At 48.4% G+C, this 19,919-nt stretch overlaps 1 protein-coding gene across 7 annotated transcripts in view; it reads left to right on the top strand.

Annotated features, from left to right (window-relative positions):
* Positions 1-19,919, top strand: part of ETS1 (ETS proto-oncogene 1, transcription factor) — a 130,110-nt gene that overhangs the window by 74,122 nt on the left and 36,069 nt on the right. For 4 of the 7 annotated variants that reach the window (XM_025464936.3, XM_025464942.3, XM_025464940.3 and 1 more), the window contains one exon: positions 14,695-14,796. The exons of the other annotated variants lie outside the window; for them this stretch is intronic. In XM_025464936.3, the coding sequence (XP_025320721.2) occupies positions 14,695-14,796 (102 nt within the window). The remainder of the gene's footprint in view (positions 1-14,694; positions 14,797-19,919) is intronic. 7 annotated transcript variants of the gene reach the window in all.

A 19,919-nucleotide genomic window follows, 5' to 3' on the forward strand; every position in this document is an offset into this window, starting at 1 on the left:
AGTTAGGACAGGAAGCTCTATTCCTCCAAGCCCCCTAACACTTCCATTTGGCCATACATGTTTTCACTATTTCTTTGATTTGGTGACTACATAGTGGGTTCAATGTTAATAATAATAATAGTAGTAATAGTAATAAGCAGTAGCTTGAGAGAAGAAATGCCAACAAGACACCCTGTTCTCTTTTGCCAGAAATAGATTCCCCCACATATCTTATATGTAGTTAGTAGGTTCCACACATTTGGCTAATTATTGAGTTCTGAGTGGGCTGCACAGATGATTCTGACATAGGATCTGGAAAATCTGCATAGCTTTCTGTGATGCCAACTCACTGGCCAACCCCTAAGGAGGATGGCAAGTGAGTTTCTTCTCAAGAATAAAAAAAAAAAAAGTGAGTTACTCCACAGGCTTCTAGATAAATAAGCAATTTCCCTCTGGGACAGGTTGACCTTGGACTTTGAGAAATACATTATTTTTTAAATGTAAAGAGTTCCTGTCCAACCTATTTTCCTATGTTGAGATATATAGTTTTCTGTGCCTCTGTTTACCCATTTCAGCAAATGAGGCCCATTTTAATGTTCTAACAAGAACTTTGGATAGCTGGAGGGGGAAAAAAACAAACAAACCAGAAACAAAAACCTTTGAATCTCATACTGCATTTCATGGGAAAGAATTGTGCCCAAGAGGTGTGTAAGAAGTATGACATCTTAGATGAGTGGGTCCCTCCCCCCATTCCCATTTGGAGCAGGGACATTTGCAATGGCACCAGGTATATACACTCCCGAGTTTAGTAAGCTCATGCCATCTGTTGTTCTTTAGCAGTAAAAAGTCCCCTCCCTCCTTGTGTTGGTCCTTCTGGCAACTTGAGGGTTCCAAGGTGGAGTGACAGGTTGTTACACTGAGAAGTATCCCCTTGGAATGTTGTTCTTTTCCTAGGGGTGAATATAATCCTAAGTAGTAGCCAGCAGTGCGCTTGGGAGGGCTCTGGAGGTGGGAATGGGAAGTAGAGGGTGGTATCCCTGATGACAGCAAAAACAGAGATGACCATTTTAAGTTTGTCACTTTTTAAAAAGGATTTTATTTATTCATGAGAGACACAGAGGCAGAGACACAGGCAGAGGGAGAAGCAGGCTCCATGCAGGAAGCCTGACATGGGACTCGATCCCAGGACCCCGGGATCATGCCCTGAGCCAAAGGCAGATGCTCAACCACTGAGCCACCCAGGTGGCCTATGTTTGGTACTTCTTTGAATCTCAGCCCTGAACTTAATGCTTAGTAGGAAAATCTTAGCGTGGCTGCGAAGTGCATCTTTCTCAGCCTGGCCTTTGGCTTCGTGCTCGCCACATGTGCAGAGTTTGGGGCAAACCTAAGGCGCCCTTGGTCTTACCTTTTCCTGGGTTGAATGTTCTCTGTGCTTGAAACTGGGAAGGTCCACTTAGACCCCACTTAGTGCCTGGTGTGGAAATGAGGGTTCCTGAGTCTGTTTTTGCTCTGGGCTCCCAGAGTATCTCCACATCTCTGTATCATCTCTCCACTCTTCTGGAAGAAGGGTGCTCACTCCTAGTGAGTGAGCTGCCTCTCATTGGGAGAGAGTGAGAGAGAGTTCAGGAGCTCGGGTATAGAAAGTACTCTGGAGTCATTGGTGATGTAAGGAGTGTTATTAAATTAGGGAGCGATGTGATATAGAGTCACATACAAGCTAAGGGTGAGTCATGGGTGTGTGTACAGGAAACGCATCCTTGATTTCACGTAAGATCAAGAGTTCAATCTTACACCTTCCTTGCCTCCCCATGGAAACCAAACGTTCTTCAAAACTGCTGGGTGCTCGTTTTTGGTCTTTGAATGTCTCTGGGTTTCAGTTTGGAGGAGTGAGAGAAGTAAAACAAATATTTACAGAGGACCTACTATGCGCCAGGCGCGTGATAGGGTGCTTTGCACCAACTTTGTGAGGTTGGTGTTTTTAATCTCCATTTTGAAGGTAAGAAATTGAGTCTTAGAAACGTTCTATTAATTTTTCCAAGGCTCCAGAGCTGTCAAGTCACAAATGTGGGCTTAGATCTATTTCTAATGACAAAATCCTACCAACTTAGAATCTGTTTGGAGAGAAAATTTGCTGACATTCTCATCAAGGGCCTCGATTCGTGGAACATCCTTTTGTGTGTTACGCTCTTTTAGGCTCCTCATTATTATCAGGGTAATGAAGAAAAAAACATTCAGTAGGTCTCTAAATATCTACCATTGGGATGTGTAATACAGAGAGAGCCCCCAAAAAGTTCCCCAAAAAATAGTTCCCAGAATTTTGGCTGTGCATTTTCAAATCCAAAATGCACAAATGAAAAGTCACTAACTGAATTCACCAAACTCATGTTCGGACCTAGGGCTTTGGCCCCCATTTTCCAGATTGAGAAACCGAGGAATGAAGTAAGAGCTCCACCCTAGGTTGAGAATTCTCCAGGGAGGGGACGTTTAGAGGCACAAGTCTAGGCCTTGAGGCCACTTGATGCAACAGGAATGTTTATAGATAAATAAACACACATGGAATGAATCAGTGTCTACATGGTGGACCTGGAGTTAACCTTTGATTCAATTGAAGATTTTTTTTCTTTTTTTCTTTTTGAAAAGTAAAGTATCTCTTTCTTTATTTCTGGATTTCTGAAGGCTTCTCTTAGGGGTGTTTTGTGGCTTTTCCATGCCCTCACCTGTAGCCTTCTGTGATGGATGGGCTGATGGGAGAAACGTGAAATTCCCAACTGGCTTCAGTGTCTCCAAAGAATTTGAGGTGGTGGATGAACAAAACAGAGATTTTGGTTTTTTTCAATGGGATTGGGCCTTGACGACTTGCCTCTGGGTTCTTAGGGTTTGGTTAGGTTGTGCTCCCAGGGGCACTGCAGACAGTGAGCGAGGAGCGGAGATGAGTCCAATCTCCAGTGGCTCTCAGAGACCTTGCTTTCTAAGAAGAGACTATTTTTCAGTGTTTTTCTGGGCAAACCAATGCCAAAGAATTAATTAATCTTTGAATTTCTACAAGCTGGTGTAAGATGGGTTCCTTCTACCCAAACCAGTCACAAATCTATTTGCAAATCTCAAAATTACCCCCCCTGCAGTGTACCTTTTTTAGTAATTATATTTGGTTTTTTTGTTTGCCAGGTGGATTTGCTTATGCCACGAGTTTTTTCCCATAATCTTGAGATCTATCTTCTCTCTTTTTTTCCATTCGGTGGGTGAGACTTCTGAGGCAAAGGGAAGGGATTTGCACTTAGGTTGCTCTGTAGAGTGTGATCTTTGTCCCTAAATCACGGTCTGCCATTCATTGTGCATGTGATAATGATGTGCCTCACTGTGGGCACCGTGGTGTCCTAGGAAGAGCAGGGTTGACGGGAGCTGGTCCTGGGTTCGAATTCAGCCTTTCTACTTGCTCATTTGCCCTTAGGCCAAGTATTTAACTTCCCCAAGCTTTTTTTTTTTTTTTTTTTCCTGGTTCTTACAACGGGGGTCATCATGAAGAGCTTTCAGGGCTGTTGTCAGGATTTGAGATGATTTGAGACAATACTTTTCCACTGCCACGGTGTCCAATAGTCTTTTTTATAGTTATCTCATAGGCCACTGTGCTCATTGCTGACAGCGCTCTTATGACTTCAGTGGTTGTTAAAACTGTGGTTACTGTTAACCTGGTTGCAGAAATTTTCCACTCGACACCCCATAACCCGCGGGCCAGAGCAGTCCCTGTGGCCAGTTAGCAATATCTTCTTCCTCTCACGCATACTTACCGAACTTGAATTAGGACTTTGGTCACGTTTCCAACTTGAAAGCTTTATTTACAGGCATTGCCTCTGCCTTCATCCGTGAGGACGTTCCCTGGAATTGTGGTTATCGGGGCACAGAATGATTTTTAGTTGCCCGAGGGACTCTCCCCCTCGCCCTGGCTGGGATCCTTTCTTTCCCTGGGAGCTGCCTTAGGGAATCTCTGCTACTTGTGAGAGCAGCAGGCCGGGAGGAGAGCCTGCTCCGCCCCGGGAAGGCCCAGGCCGGTGAAGCCATCGGGCAACCCCCCCCCCCCCCCGGACCATGATGAGCCTCAGGACCCAGGAATCCTGCCTGCTGTCCTCTCTGTCCTGTCCGTGCACCCAGGGCGGCTGCTGGAGCTTCCCCGTTGGGGCCCTGGCTCCCTCCCCGACGTGCGGGAGCCGCCCCTCGAGCATGCCCGGTGCCAATTGCGATGGTTGATTTACAGCCGGAATCTGGCACCTCCAGAAGGGGATCCTGTGTCTTTAAACAGCTGTGTGCCAGTGTGTGTAAATGTGCCTGCTAATCCGGTGACTAATTCAGTGTATCATAAAGCAGCAGCGCCGGCTGCCAAGGCAGGGCTGCGCCCCGAGGGGACGGGGCCGCGGCTCAGGATTCGCCCTCAGGCCCGCTGCAGGCCTGTCCCCCAGTGGGCTCCAGGTGTCATCGTTGGTGCCGTGCTCCACGGTCGGCACGGCCCTCCGTCCTGCCCTGGCTTGGCCTCACGGCTGCCCCCCCTCCTCGGTTCCTGGGGTCAGTTTATTTACTCATCTGAGGGTGGAGCTGCGCTCATTCTGAGTCAGGGCCCCGGCACCAATCAGGAGCGCCCTGGGGCATTCCAGGGGACAAAACTCATGATCCCTCTTGGAAAAGAATTTTCCAAAAGATGTCTTTTGGTCACAGTGCTGTGACTGCACCTTCCTCCGTTCCTGTCCAGTGGGCCTGGCCGGGTGTGTGTTTGTCTGAAGCCCTGGTCTGTCCTCACCTTCTGTTGTCTCCCCCCAGGGGTGGGGAGAGAAACCTCCAGAAAGAACCTGGTCTGATGGAGATTATTAAAAATTTTTTCCTCTTGAAAGCCTTGTAGATCAAAGTATGAGTGCTTGGGCAGCATCTTCTGGGGACGTCTTTGGGTCGGGGGAACATGGGGTGTTCTGTGGCTTTCCCTCCCGGGCCCCGCCCCAAAGCTGTAGACACCACAAGTCAGCTTCTGGAAATGGACCTTGCCCAGCCTCTCTCTGGGGCTCCAGTGAGCAGAGCCTCTCTGCTATCTCAGGAGGCATCCACGTGGCAGGGTCCCAGCCTCTCTGCCGTCCCTTCCTCTGTATGCCATCCATCTGCCCTCCGAGTTGGCCTGCACACCTTGGCACACCTTGACCCCCTGCTGCCTCCCCCCCACACACACCCAGGACATCGCCAGGCTTCTGGAGCCCAGCTGCATCAGTTCATCTCCATTGCAAAACCTTTTGTCTTAGTCATCGTTCTCTTGCTCATCATGAGGTGTGCCTGTGGGGCCCTCGCTTGTGTGCCTGTGTGAGGTTTGTTTATTTCCCCCACAGAAAGAGAGAGAAACTCCACGGGAAGGGTCCCCATCACCCAGGCATTGCTCGGCTCATAGCAGGTGGCTCACTAGCTCCTTAAAAAAAACCCCAACTATATATATATATAAAATATATATAAATATAATAAATTATATATATTATAAACATAGGTAAATATATATGTATATTGTTTTTTTAATTGAGATTTAATTTCCATAACATGAATTTCACCATTTTAAAGGGTACGGTTTGGAGGGGTTTAGTACCTTCGCAGATGCATAACTTTGCAGATGCATCATGGATGCATAACTGTAGCACATTTTCATCACCCCCCTCCCCCCCAAAGGAACTCCATACCCCTTAGTAGACAGTAGCTCTTTCTGAATAAAGGAATGCAGCCAGGCTGTCCATCAGAGGACGTGAGGAGGGGGACTCCTGTATCGGGGTAAGAGCCCCCGCTACTCTCCCCTGCTGCTCTCGCGTGCTCCCGGGGCTCTCTCTGCCTGTCCTAGGCTCAAGCGCCTTCCTGCTGCCTGCTGCTGCACCGGGCACGCCCCAGCTTTATTTTGGTGGCTCACTTGCTTAGGCTCCACTGTGTAGCGAGCTCCTGGATGTCTGGGCAGAGATAATGAGTGCTTTCACCATCTGCATGCAGACCGTCCGTCCGAGAGCTGAGGGCTGTGGTGGCTGCAATTTCCTAATGGCTTCCTGATGAGGCAGGGCCATTTATTAGCGGCGGATGAGGGCTTGAGGGCTCTGCATCTCGGCCTCCCTTTCCCTCCTGACATGGGCAGATGGAGTGTGGCTTCTGCTCCTTCCCCCTTTTACATTGATCACCTTTTCTCTGCTCTCTACCCATTGGCCTATCACACCCATTGATCTGGAACTCAGGTCTGCCTGGCGACTTCCCAGCCTCTAGGGTTTGCCCCTGGGAGAGGCATCCGGTGCTGTTTGCTGGGGGCCAGCGTGGGCGACACTCAGAGGGCAGCGAGTGGTGGGGTTGTCAGAAGGTTTGGGGCCATTAGGAGAGGTCTGTTCGGAAAGGAGAGAGAGAGAGAGAGAGAGAGAAAAAAAAAAAAAGAATCCCATGGAGGCTGAGACATCACACTGAGGGGTATCTTTCCCTAAATCCTTAGCTCCCTGTCTTCTAAATGGATTTCATTTAGAACTAGAGCTGCTTGTGTTGCTTTAGGACATGGCCTTTTGAGTCAGACATCTGGCCTCATTAATTAGAAGCATCAGGTTCAAGGAACAGGCCGATGGCCCCTGATTTGATGTCCTGGCTCTGTTGGTGGGGTTTGTTGCATCTCCTCACCCTTATCCCTGAGTCTCCATCACTCTGTTTGGGATACCAGCAGCAGGACTGGGATGGAGTGTTACAGAACCTTTGAATGGCGTGGTGGTGATCTGTTTTCCTTTCAGTGCTTTTTAGATAAAGGTCAATAGATCACTAAAATTAACTGCAGCCTTACTCTGTCTGGATTGATGTGAACAGCACCCTCAGATTTTAGAGCTGTCAAACACAGCAGTATCATGCAATTGAACTTCAATATTGAAAGTCGCTTGCTTTAGAGTTCCTGGTTTTCATCTGGAATCTCTGCTCAGAGGAAGCTCTTCTATAGTAGAGGCTGACTGGTATTGAAAGCTTATAGTCTGGAGTGGGAACAGGTGGCGTCACGGGTCCGTACAATCCCAAAGTCATGCTTATTAGATCTTTGGGTGGATTGTGCCTCTTTGATTGTTAGGAACCTGGGGAAGAGCAGTGTTAGTCCAGAAGGATGAACCAGGGCTTGATAGTGGTGAAGTTATGAGGGAGACTGACTCCTTCCCAATCTACTGTTGTAAGTAAACAGCAGTGGGACACAGTTAAAAACAAACAAAACAAACAAACAAACAAAAAACAACAACACTGGACAGGGAATCAAGAGGTCTAGAATTAGCAGCCCTGAGACCAAAAGCAAGTTGATGTCACCTCTCTGAGTTTCATTTTCCCTATTCTGTAAAAGAAAGGGTTTGATCGAGGTGACGTCTGAAGGGCCTTCTAAGTCTGTGTTCCAGGAAGAGCATAGGACCCCCGACCAGTGACAGATCTGGGCTCCTCCTCCTCTCTACCAACAGCCTGCTTTCCATTCATCTTACAGTTACGTTGAGTTGCCAGGAAAGAGAACATCCCTCCAAGGAGTTGTTAAAGTTTTATAGCAAATTCTATAAATTCCTCTTTCCTGCTTTTGGGCCCCAGATAAGGCTTTATGTGTCACATCGCCGTAGTGAGGTCCGTAGGGAGGAACAGAGAGGCGAGGAAAAGTGTGAACACACAAGTAGAGTGGATGGGTTGATAGTTAGGGCCCAACGCCATAAAGAAAAAAGGCCAAAGTTGAAGAGATAGGGGCCAAAATTATAGATTAGGTAGGTCTAAACAAACCTTGGAGCAGCCTCAGATGATAGGTTTAGCAGCGAACCCAGGGGTTTAGGGAGAGTACCCACAGTCCCTTTGAGGCCATCTCTCTGGGTCCGAGGTACCTCCTTAGCAGCTCGGCCACCTTGAGTGGGCACTCTGCAATTATTACCTAAATCCCTCAGAGCGACAGGATTTCTGATTCCTCATCAGGAACGTACATTTGGGTTTACCAGACTGAGTGCGGCCTTTAGTTCATGAGTTGTTTGTTGAATCCATAAAGCCTGATGCTCTAAACTCCAGATGTTCCGTGTTCTGGCGATGCCATCAGTTTTTGGCCGGGTTTATCTGGTGTGCAGGCGTCTGTGAAGGCTGGTGGGTCCAGAGAAGGGCCGTCTCCAGCACTTGCTAAACATGCTATGGGTGGGAATCCTCGCATCTCCTCCGCTGTCAGCCCCGCTTCAGGGTGGGAGCATTGTCTCTGCCTTCTTCTGCCATGTGGCTCCCACGTGGCTCTGTTGAAGCGCCCCGGGCTGGTGCAACAGGACCCTTGCAGTAGAAGGGAGAGTGAAACCTGTTGGGAGCATGGGGGTGGGTGGGGTGGTGTGTGGTGGGGTGGGGAGGGAGGGGGGCAGTCCAGGAGGCAGGGCTGGGATGAAGCAGTGGAGCAGGTTAGTGGCCCACACGCCCGTTTGGATCTTCACAGTTGGGTGTATTTTGGGTGGTCAGATGTCTCATCTGGGTTTCAGGCTCTGCCATCTGTCTAGATAGAAAGATGTTTAGGAGCGTTTGCACACTGTGGCCTTGTACATATTATCTCAGTTAACTGGTAATTCAAGCTTCTCAGAGCACCTAAACCTGAGCATCTGGAGGCAGGCAGTCCTAGAGTCACCGGAGAGGGTGTGGGGCGCCCAGCAAGGGGACACGAGGCAGCTCTTGGAACCATTCGCCGGTGGCACCTGCTGCAGCCATGCCCAGCGCTCGTCTGCTGTGTGCTTAAGCCTTTACATTCCACACCATTGCCTCTACTTCCTGAGAATGTGGTGACATGACCCAGGATAGTCTCCACGACACATTCTAAGCTGTGTCGACGAAAAGGAGGAAAGTGATCTTATTTGGGTCCCTTTCTGCCTCCTTATGGTTGGTTGTCTAGGTGCAAGGAGGGGAGCTGTGATAGGAACGGGTAGGCACTGGGGCGGGGGGCGGGGAGGCTGAAATTACTCCTCAGGGGATCTCTGTGAAGCCCTGAATTTCTTGCCTTTGGGAGATTCCAGCCTCGCACTTAGGATTCTAGGAGGGCTGTTAGGTTGGATGCTGAGGGCTGTCAGGGGAAACAGACCATAGAGGGGTGTGGCAGGGTGACTGCCCTCAGGGCTCCCTCCCGTGTCCCCACCCCTTCTTCCCTGGCTCGGCTCTGTTCATCTTCAGCTTGGTGTCTATCACAGGCTGTGACCCCTGCGGATCCTCTCGACCGGCCTCTTGGAAGGTTAAGGATAGAAGTAACACGGTGACTACATTATACACCTGAAACCAATATAACACCATATGTTAACCCTCCTGGAAGTAAGATAAAATAAAATAAAAACTTAAAAGTGGAACCCTAAAAAAGAAAAGAATATGAGTCACACAGGAAGGATTAAAATGGACGATGGCTCCATAGTCATGTCAGAGCAGAAGGTGGCCTTTCCAGAGAAGAGAGAGACCGTCCGCGAGGCAGAGGTCTTTGTGAGACGTGAGACACACATATCAGCGGATTTCAGCTCCTCGCCCCTTTATGCCAGCTCCGAAAGAAGTGAGGAGGGAACTTTCCCACAGAAAACCTCTTTTCTGTGCCCTGCGATGGGCATAATGAACAGACCTGATAGGACTCTTGTTCCAGGAAGCGTAGAGTTGACCCCCATCCTGGTTAGTCTTCCCTTGGCCTGCCCACCTTCCTTTGACCTCTGTAGGGAAGGCCTTACTTATGTTGGGCTTGGGCTGAGCCACAGTTACGTTGGGGACCCATCCCTTCCCAGCGGAGGCTGCACTCTCGCAGTAGCCGCGCAAACTTCTTTCCTTGGCCGAAGAGACCCTTTAGGCTAAGAAGAAAGTCAGCGAGCAGAAAAGGAGCCTGTGCTAAGCAGGCAACATTCTTGGTGACCTCATCATTCTCCCAGCTTGGGTCCAGTTGGAGCTGTGCGTACAGGGCAGACTTCCAGTTCCTCTCGTCTGGGACTAACAGTGGCAGATATAAATAGACCAAGACTTTGTCTGTAGCCATTGTTCTCTCAGTGACCATTGTTTCTGGATGCAAAGTGGCTGGAGCGCATGCGTGGAACGTGGAACGTGCTCTCTCCCCCTCCCTCCCTCCCTCCCTCTTTCCCTCTTTCCCTCTTTCCCTGCCTCCCTCACACCCTCCTCCGTCTCTGGGTCTCTCTCTCTCTCTCTCTCTCTCTGTCCTTGTGCAGAGATCTCCATCCCAGCTCCATTTCCTTCAGCTGCCTTTGCACTTGTCTGGCTCTTGGTGAGAACCCAGGAGAATGGGCTCCACATCAGGTGCATCAGCTCAATCTTGTAGCCTCATGTTTTCACTCCATCGAAGCTTTGGTCCAGGTCTTTCCATGATGTATTTGTGGTCAAGAGGAGGATATGTGGATCCAACCAGAGTAAAATCAGGAGGATTTGTAACCGGTCAAGCAACTATTGCCCAAAGGGTCTTGTCTTGGTGAATGGGTCAGTGTCAGAACGATGCAGGGTCTCTAGCGTTACAGGGCCCAGGACTTGCTCATTGCCCTTTTAGCGTTTTTATCGGGGGCTCAGATTAGAGAAGGATACAGAAAGCATGCTTACTAGACTGCACATGGTGCCAAGCTAATGGGATGAGGACAGATTCATGATATAAAAAAAGATCTCTGCACCTGGAAACATGGATCAAGACAAACGGGGTCAAGTTCAATATGGATAAATGCAAAGCCTTGCACTGAGGTTAATAAGATTCAGTCAGCGGGTTCAGAACTGGCTCAGCCTGACTTCCTATGGAAGAGAAGGCCCTGGTAGGGCACTTTGAGTGGCTTTGGTAGCGTCGCTGTTGGGAAACTCAGTGCTGGTGTGTACCCATGGAAGGGCACGGTGTAGGGGGATGGCCTCATTTCTTCCCCAGGAGTATGACATGCACCTGGGAATGCTCATGAGGCTCTTTGGGAACATGGGCATGCGGGAATGCTTCTGGGGAGGGGGGCATGGATAGAACCATGCCATTGAGCTTGGTGGGAGGAACCACCAAGGAATGTAAACACCTGGATAGACGTGGTGACAAAGGATGTTAAAGCAGTTGGAAAACCCACAGACGAAGAAAGATTTTAATCCTCTATGGGTGGCTTCAGCCTACAGAAGGAGGGCCAAAGGCTAGAAAGCACGAGAAGGCAGATTTGAACTCAAAGTGTGCGCGCATCATGAAATCGTTATTGCAGTTCATAAAGAAAATCAAGTGGCCCCCAAAGGACAGAGCAACTGAATGTCTTAGGAAGTCAGGCGTCGTCCTAAAGGACCGCTGGGGGCCCTTCTGGGAAGCACGGTGATCGGGTCCAGGTGGTTGTCCTCACTCGTTAGCACAGGGTCCTTTGTCCATCTGGGGGCCTGGGCGGGCCACGTCCGTAGAGCGGACAGCTTCACTGCCCGTGGCGGCCTGTTGAGAACATTTGTCCCTGTACTGGGAAAATGGACTTAGGTATTCTTATTTTTCATTGTGGTTTCCCTGGGTTGAAAACAGACAGTTGTACTGTGTGAATGTGTATGAGTACGCGTTTTCCTTCTCTGTCCAGATTTATTTATTAAAAGAAAAACACATCTGCATAAAAAAGCCTCAGAACACAGGAAGAATGTCCACTTTGTTTTTCTTTCTGTAGCACCAAGACATGTGGGGTTTCAGCTTCCTCTAAGGGGTTTTTGAAGACTGGCTTTCATCTCAGACAAGGCCTTTTCCCATTGGAAAAAAAAAAAAAACTGTCCTTTTTTGGTTTAAAAATGTATTTATATAATGTATAAATAAATAAGAAAGTCGAGAGAGAATTTCCTTTCAAAATTTATGGAAAAATGCTGCTTTCTGAACATCATTAATTGGAAGTTGCTGGCTCTTCCCAGCCTGCTTCCACTCTGCTCTCTGGCCTTTATTCTGGTTTAAGGTTTCCCAGTAGCTCCTTCCCCTGCCTTCTTTCTCTCCCTCTCTTCCTCCTCGCCATCTGCCTTCCCTGCCAGCCCGTCCCCTCCTACTCCTCTCCCAGCTCCTACTGTCTGCTCCCTCCCCGCCCCCGTGGGTCTCTAACCACCCCCCATACCCCTCTTCCTTCTGCCTCTCTGCTAGCCTTCAGCCACTAGAGCCCTCGCTGCAAGAGGCCTGTCTCAGTGTTTGTTTCCTGCGTGGGAGGGAGAGGCCAGCCTTGAGAAAACAGTTCAAAAGTGCAGAAAAACTTTACCTCTTCCAGCCTAAATAAACGGGCTCTACTCCATTTGTTTGCCCAGATTTTTCCTTTGCCCGTGGAGAAAACTCCTCATCCTCTGCCTCGCCCGGCCTGGCCTTCCCGGTGATCCTCATGAGGCCCCCACCGTGGCATGTCTTGCCTCCAGACCCAGTGTCAGGTGGGCCCTGAGCCCAGGGGGTCACTGGTGGGCCCTGAGCCCAGGGGGTGAGGGTGGGACGGGCGGTGAGGGCCCCCCACCCCCACCCCCCCACGGCCCTGGGGATGGGACTGCTCTCTGCAGAGGGGCTCAGGGATTGGGGTGCTCTCCTTCTGCAGGAGGAAGGTTCTCAGCCGTACACATGATGGGGGAAACGGAAAGAAGTGTCCTGGTGTTCAGCGTTTCCGCCTCCCCTGCTTGGACCTCTGCTGATAGGTCTGGGTAGAGAATACCCGGCTTTAGGGCCTGAGGATCTGGGTTTGCGAGCCGGTCAGACCCCGACACGCTGGCTTGGGCATCTTAGCAAAGCCACTTGAGTGACCCTTGTGAGCCTCCAGGTGTCCTCACCTGTGCGATGCAGGTACTACCACTGCTTGCGTGGCTGTCTTCAGGATCCTGTTAGAGCATGGGAGAAAACGTTCTGTAAAATGTGAAATTCTGGGCTGATAACAGTCCTGAGAGGGCACCTGGGTGGCTCAGTGGTTGAGCACCTGCCTTTGGCTCAGGGCGTGATCCTGGGGTCCTGGGATCGAGTCCTGTCTCCAGCTCCTGTTTCTCCCTCTGCCTGTGTCTCTGGGTCTCTCTGTGTCTCTCATGAATAAGTAAATAAAATCTTAAAAAACAAAACAAAACAAAACAAAAAAACAATAGTCCTGAGAAATCCAAGGCAGGGGGCAAGTGAAGTGAAAATCAATTGCTTAGGCCAGCTCACCAGCATCTCCAGGGTCTCCGGGGGTGAAGCATCAAAGGCCAGTATGTAACCTAGAAGTAGTGGTGCCTGGGATTATAGCAAGAGGTAGCATCTCGAGTGGGCTGATTCTGTGCCACAACGCCACCGAAAGCCTGGTGGTCCCATCACAGTGCACGGTGGGACAAGGGTGTGTCCTCACTCTGAGGCAAAGACAGGAGAAGAGCCAATAGGAGCTCCTGAGGCCATCTGAAAAGCCTTGGGGTCGAAAGAGGCCAATTCAGGCTTCCTCCTGAGCAATGTGGAAACGCGGCTGTGTGTTTTTCTCTGTATTTTTTGTGACCAAGCAGTCACACGGTTCGCGGACACTCAGGACTTGTAAAATGTGTGATGTGGCGGGAGTCAAGTGTAATCATCCACATGGGAAATGATAGGAAGCATGTGACATACCCTGTAAATGGCTGGAAAGGATCGTGTCAGAGCTTTACATGATTCTTTACAATTCCCCGTTGAGCTGTCCCTTTCAATGCAGGAACCCAAATCTCCCAAATCTCCATTGTTCAAAGATTCTTTTAAATCGTGAGAGTGTCATCATTCATTTTCAGGACCGATGAATGACTCGGGAGGAAAAAGCAGCTTGGGTTTTGGCAAGTTTTGAACATATAGAGAAGGGTTTCGAGCCCCAAATTACAATTCTGTCTTGTGCCATGTGGACTGTAAGGTGGCACTCTTAGGAGGCTTTGAAAACCAAAAGGCATCTCAGGTTGGATCCTGGAGGTGTTGTCGTGGCAGGACACACCTGGGGTGACAGTGCTGACTGGAGCCTACAGAGTAGGTCAGAAAAATAGTCTGTTCTGTTACAACAAAGAGCGAGATTCGGGGGATGTCGATTTCCATTGACATCTCAGAATCGGATTTTTGCATTCATTTTTCTCCTTTTCTCAGTTGCTTACTTGTACCTGGGAAACTTGCCAGATTCCTACCCCTTGCTGTCTCTGGAAGCATTAGGAAATAAAAATCGCGTAGTCTTTTCACTCTTGATATTTTATAAGGTACTTTTTAGTTCTCCCCAAGTCCCCAGTAATTTACCGAGCCCCTCCTCTCTGCTGGGCGCTGGTATTTTCACACTTATTTAATTTAATTTAAACCTCACTGCAAGGTGGGGAGAGAATCCTGGATAACGAAAGAAGGCTCCATCTCCTTGGTCTTGGAAACCTGTCTCATGCACCTTCACTTGCTAGGCTGCCAGAAAAGAAAAGAAAAAAAAAAACAAAACAACACATAATTGAGGAGTCATTCTAGCGGGGCACACTCATTCAGATGTTTCCCCTTTCAGGCCATTTGCCCAATGTGTAGGGTAGGAGATTTGAACTCCTCTAAGTAAAGAGCAAGAAAATTTAGCTGCAGGACCCAGGGGGCAGTTCTGCTTTCTGGCTCAGATTCTGGAACGGAAGAGCCTCTCTGGGTTTCCCTGAACACCTGGAATTAATTTGGGTTTTGCTCTGACTTCGAAACATTTGCTGAGGTGGAGGATGGTGGAAGGGGTAGGAAAGAAATAAATCCAGTGATTAAAAATAGCTTTGCATGTCAGGTGCCTGAACGGATTTGGGAACATGCCTGCAATCCCTTTTGTCTGGCAGGTCTGAACTCCGGCGCTGCCGAATTACAACCGCTTTCATTTGTTTTTCCTGCTCCCCTACCATGTAATGGTCAAGGGCTCATTGGAACCATGTGTGAGCCTGGTGAGTCACCAAATCCTCAGGACTTCAGTGGTAATAATGTGTTAAAACTCCTTTTGGGGGATGGGGCAGGGGTGGATGGAGGGGAGAAGGGAGAGGACTGAAGTCACTTCCTACAGATGTTCAGATGTTCAGAAGCCCTCTCTGCAGGCATCTTTCCCAGGCCCGGCTGCAGGACCCCGGGGCCGCTTTCCCGGTGCAGTTGGGAGCATGCTTTGCCTCGCCCTGGACCATCTCTTTTGTCCCGTGATGACTTCTGTCCGAGAAGGGCCACCTACCCCCGAGGTGGCACGTTGTACCCAAGCAGTGTGCATTCCCCGGTGGCGGTGGCCTTGGCAGCAGAGCCCAGAGGCTGTAGCTGGACACTCACTGGCCTGCATTTTGGGTCAGGTCGTTGGAGGGTGAATTGGGGGTTTTTCTGCACAGCCCGTTTCTGCCCTCTTTGGAATGGCTTTTTATTGGCTGGTGACTCGTAGGAGGTTGGGTGTTAAGAGAAGGGCGGAAGCCTGGTTGTATGTTTTCCTAACCGATAGGAGTCTGTTTCAGAGCTCATGGTGTCCCCTTACTTGGGGGCAGTGATGGACTATTAGGAAGGGATGGGTGGCTCCACAAGGGGACACAAGCCCTATCTTGCTCTCGGCTTGCCGGAGCACAGTCCTGCCTGTCCCCCATTGCTCCGTCACATCATTAGGTCTGTGAAAACAGAGCTGAGGGGCTGAGGAGGGACATTTATTTCCCTTCTTTGCACTAAGCTCAGCCTAGAAGCTTTGTGGATTATTCTAGCTCCCTCAGCTGGAAGGCCTTCCTGCCAAGTTTCTAGGGCCTATTACAGAATTTAGAATCAGGAGTGTGAGAGAAAGAGGATCCTTACAGGTCTCTTCATCGCTCCTTCCAGTCCACCTGTCCATGAACGAGATAGAGAGAGAGAGAGAGAGAGCAGCGGCGATGGGTTTTGAGATGCCCTGTCACATTCCTCTGAGCCGTTAGTGTCTTGACTGGGGAAGTCCTCTTCGAGACCAGTAACAACTTACCAGGGACAGTCACCTCTGGGGTCAGCGTTAGCAGCCCCTGGCCACGGCCATTTTTCTGTTTCTCTTGATCTAAAAGAGTGAATGTGCCTTCTCTCCCACACTGGGACTTTCTAGGCAGCTTGGCACTGCCCTTTGGATGCTTGCCAGAGTCAGCAGCCTTCTCCTGCAGACTCCTAGCTGCAGTTATAAGTTCGCGCAGACATTAGGAAGAATGGTACCCGCAGTCTTTGCTTGTAGGACAGGGGAGTCCGAGGGACTGGCTTTCCATCCTAATTTGAGCCATCCCTCTCTGATCCCGCTTCCTCACTTTCCAGATCATGGTAATGCTGCTTTCAAACAAGCCCTTGTGGTTCACATGGGCCGATCAATAAGCTAGACCTAGGTTTAAGCACTGTGGAAAGTAATCTGAAGCCTTATTTTCCTTCTCCACGAGTTTATCTGTCTCTCGTAAGCTTTCCTATTACGATCCTCCTTTATCTAGAGAATGTCTTCATGACAATAAAATGTTTGTGGGTGAAATGACATGTGGTCTGGGATTAGCTTTACAGTTTTTCAGTGTGGGGGAAGGAGATGAAATAGAAACTGGTAGTGTTGATAGATTTTGAATAGGATTTCATTGTACTGTTCCCTCTACTTTGGTGTATGGTTTGAAAACTGCGATAAGGAAAATTAAAAATGCTACTTAACATTAACCTAGAACCTATTAATAGCCTTCTTTTTAGCAAAGCACTGATTAAATGACTTATCCAGTGTGATTGTATTAATGGCAAAACTGAGATAAGAACCCATGGATTTTGACCAACAAGCCAAGTCAAACCCCGCGCACACCCCACTATGTCTTTTTTCCCTTGTCTTCAGAATTCTCTTTATGTAACTAATTAACCTTATATTATGTGCACGGTTGCTCATCAAGGTGACTCAGGGGTGAACACAGACAGGGAAGGAAGCCAGGTTGTCATTTAACCTGTGTTACTTTGTATGGAAGGAAGGAAGTGTCACTACCCACACTCCCAAGAAAGGACACGATTACAGTTGATTCTGTGAATGGCTTTTAATTATGTCTTTGTGAGGCTAGCCATGTGAAATTCTGGATTTGTTCACTGTAGGAAAGGTTTTGTTTAAGTTTTTAATTATTTCCTCAAATGTATCTGATTTTCCAGCTGAGAAATAAAAGTCCCATTTTCTCTCTCTGAGCTGTAAAAAATTTAGTTTTCTTGGATCTCTGATCTATTCCTATTTTCTGCGATGGAATGGAGTCGAAAGAGCTTGAGTTTAAGAGTTGCAGGACTGGGGTCCAGCCCCAGCTGGGCCTTCCTGGTTCTGTAATTTTATGGCAAGCTCTTGATCTCTCCGAGCTTTGTTTCCTCATCTGTAAAATGGGGATCCTGTAATACCTCCCCAGGATCCTTGGATGTTTCACATGTGATATCATGAAATAGTATCCAGGAAGGGTCTTCGTGGGCCATAAATGGGTTTTCAGATATAAGGCATATTATTCATTCTTGGTGTTTCTTTCATGTTTTTGCTCTTGATTGGGACAGCACCCACCACACACAGATAATACCATCATGGTAACCTGGTGGGGTTTGGCCAGTTGGATGATCTCACAAGACTGGAATAACATACCTGGCCTTTCTAGTTCTTACTTTTGTTTCTCATCACCGAGCCCTTGGATCCCAGACACCCCGCTTTATTTTTGAGAATGGTGAGGGGAGAAACGTCTCAGGTCAGTAAGGCCATGTCCTGACTTCTCCTGGAACAAACATCACTTCAGGTGTAGATTCTCCGTAACATGGTTGATATGAGCCATTCAGTTTCAAACAGCTTAACAGAAAGGCATGAAAAGTCACATGAAAACATCCTGGACAGGTTCTTGGACATCGAACAGCCCTTAACCTTGAGTTACATATAAGTGAATTGAAACTGTTGTTCCACATTTGACTTAAAACATCCATGGGGTGTGTATAAACTTTTCTTCAGGGTCAGGCCACAATGCAAAATGAGCAGATGTTTCCATGCATTCAGAATGCCCCGGCTTCGTTATGCCCCTACTGATTCAGGGAGTGCTCTCTGCTCATTTCCGCCTCGGTACTGTGCAGGCTTGGTAAGACAAGCGTTTGGGACTGTTACTCATTCACCAGCTTCTGTACAACTCTTTTCTCTGAAACTCAGGGTGATTCTTATAAATATTAACTCACAGTTAGGGTCCTGAGGAATAAGCCCTGGGTAGGAAATCCAATATGCTCGCAGTGTCTTCAGTTTGTCATGTATTGTATTTAGTCTCCAGTGTATTGGCATCATCTGTCTTTGGGTCAGGTCCTCAGCATTTTGAGACAAATGTGTTATTTGAGTCCAAGATACTGCAATTACAAATATTAACACAAAGGCAACTTTAGTTCTTGTCCATGGAATGCAGTTAGTGAATTTCTAGGGGGGGGGGCATTGATTAATTTCTAGATGCCATCCATAAAATTAGAAATCTTTGGTACCTGAGGCAAAAATATTAGAACAGGTAATGAGATAAAAATGTAGCAGGAATGACAGAGATGCCTGCTTGGGCTACCCCAGGTCATAGTCTCTTCACCTGTGTAATGATTTCCTTATTGTTGTTGATCAGTGTAATTAACAGAACTGCTGCGATCACAAACTAGCACCAGAGGGGGAATTTTTGCATTCATAGTTTCTATGAAGATAGTTTAATCTCTTAGATTGATGTCTGCTTTCAAATGTGATTATTCATCATCATTTAAATGCAATGCCCAGGCTCCTGATAGAGACAATCCTGGCTAATTGTTCACTCACTTGGAGAGGGGGTTTGCTTTTTTTTGTTTTTTTTTTTTAAAAAAAAAAAACAGTATTCCACACTGTTTAACAAGGGAGGAAAGTTCTGACTTTCCTGTCTGAATCCTTTTGGTCCAAGGGCAATGACACGCCTTCTCCTGACCTCATCAAGTCTAAATGCAGGTGTCCCGAGTGTGCAGGGTTGGCCTTTGCCAACCAGCTGGGCTGTGAGCACTTTTCCAAGAGATCCAGGAGCTAGGGGCAGAGCTGATGGGCGCTGTGCAGCTGCAGCTGACAGCATGCGGACCAGGCTTTTGGAGATGGCATTGAGGTAGACAGGCAAAAGTCATTCCAGCTGCTTCTCTTGGAGAGAGCAAGCGAGAGCCGGGAAAGGCTAGTTCCCTAACAGGAAGCAGGAACCTGCACGGAGAGTTGTCAGCCCAGCGGTCCTGTCCAGACCATACTGCCTGAGTGTGCAGGATTATAGGAAGCAGACTCCAGGAAACCTCTTTCTCGGGCTTTCTCTTGTCATCCTTAGCCTTCACATCACCTTGGCATCTTCTGTGTAGAAGATGCGTGGGGCCTCCCAGCCAATACTGGCCTTCAGTTCCAGCTTGTAGCCCAACCACCGCTTGTGCATTTGGCCTGGCCTGTATTTTCCACGTGTGTTGTCCTGGCCAATTTCCGCCATCAGTAAAGTTCTTTTCATCGAATCATAAATCAATAGTGGGAACAAACACACAAAACAAAACCCACACAGTTCAAGTTCATGAATTTGTGTTGGACGGGAGCGAAGGGAAGGAAAGTTGATTCAAATTTGGAAAACATTGAATTAACTAAACATTTGTTGATTGACTCCTGGGTTCTGCTCTGTGCTAGGAGGTGGGGATGCTGTAGTTGTCCCTTTGAAAAGGACTGCCCTTAGGCCATTAAATAAAAGGTCCCTTTCTCTGAGGTCAACCTGACTTCTACTCTAAGTGGGGACATTTCTGGACCTGACACTTAGCTGTTCTCGGGCGTGTAGAGTGGGGACAAAGGGGCAGCACTGATGTCTTTCTTGGTGACTCATTTGATGATTACTCCATTGTTTGAAGAGCTGGATGTTATGTAATCAACATTTTATCCCCTCCCCCTCTTAACAATCTGGGATTTTCCATCATTTTGTCAACCTTCCTGGAGGCATGTTGATTTTTCCACTAGATTACTAGAATTTTTTGGGCACGTCCCAGGGCAGCCCAAACTCTCCACTCCCTAGAACTTCAGATTCACCCTTGGTGGCAGGGCCTGTGGAACAGCTGCCGTGAACCCTTCGGT

This window comes from Canis lupus, chromosome 5 (assembly GCF_003254725.2).
Source record: "Canis lupus dingo isolate Sandy chromosome 5, ASM325472v2, whole genome shotgun sequence".
NCBI classification, from domain to species: Eukaryota; Metazoa; Chordata; class Mammalia; order Carnivora; family Canidae; genus Canis; species Canis lupus.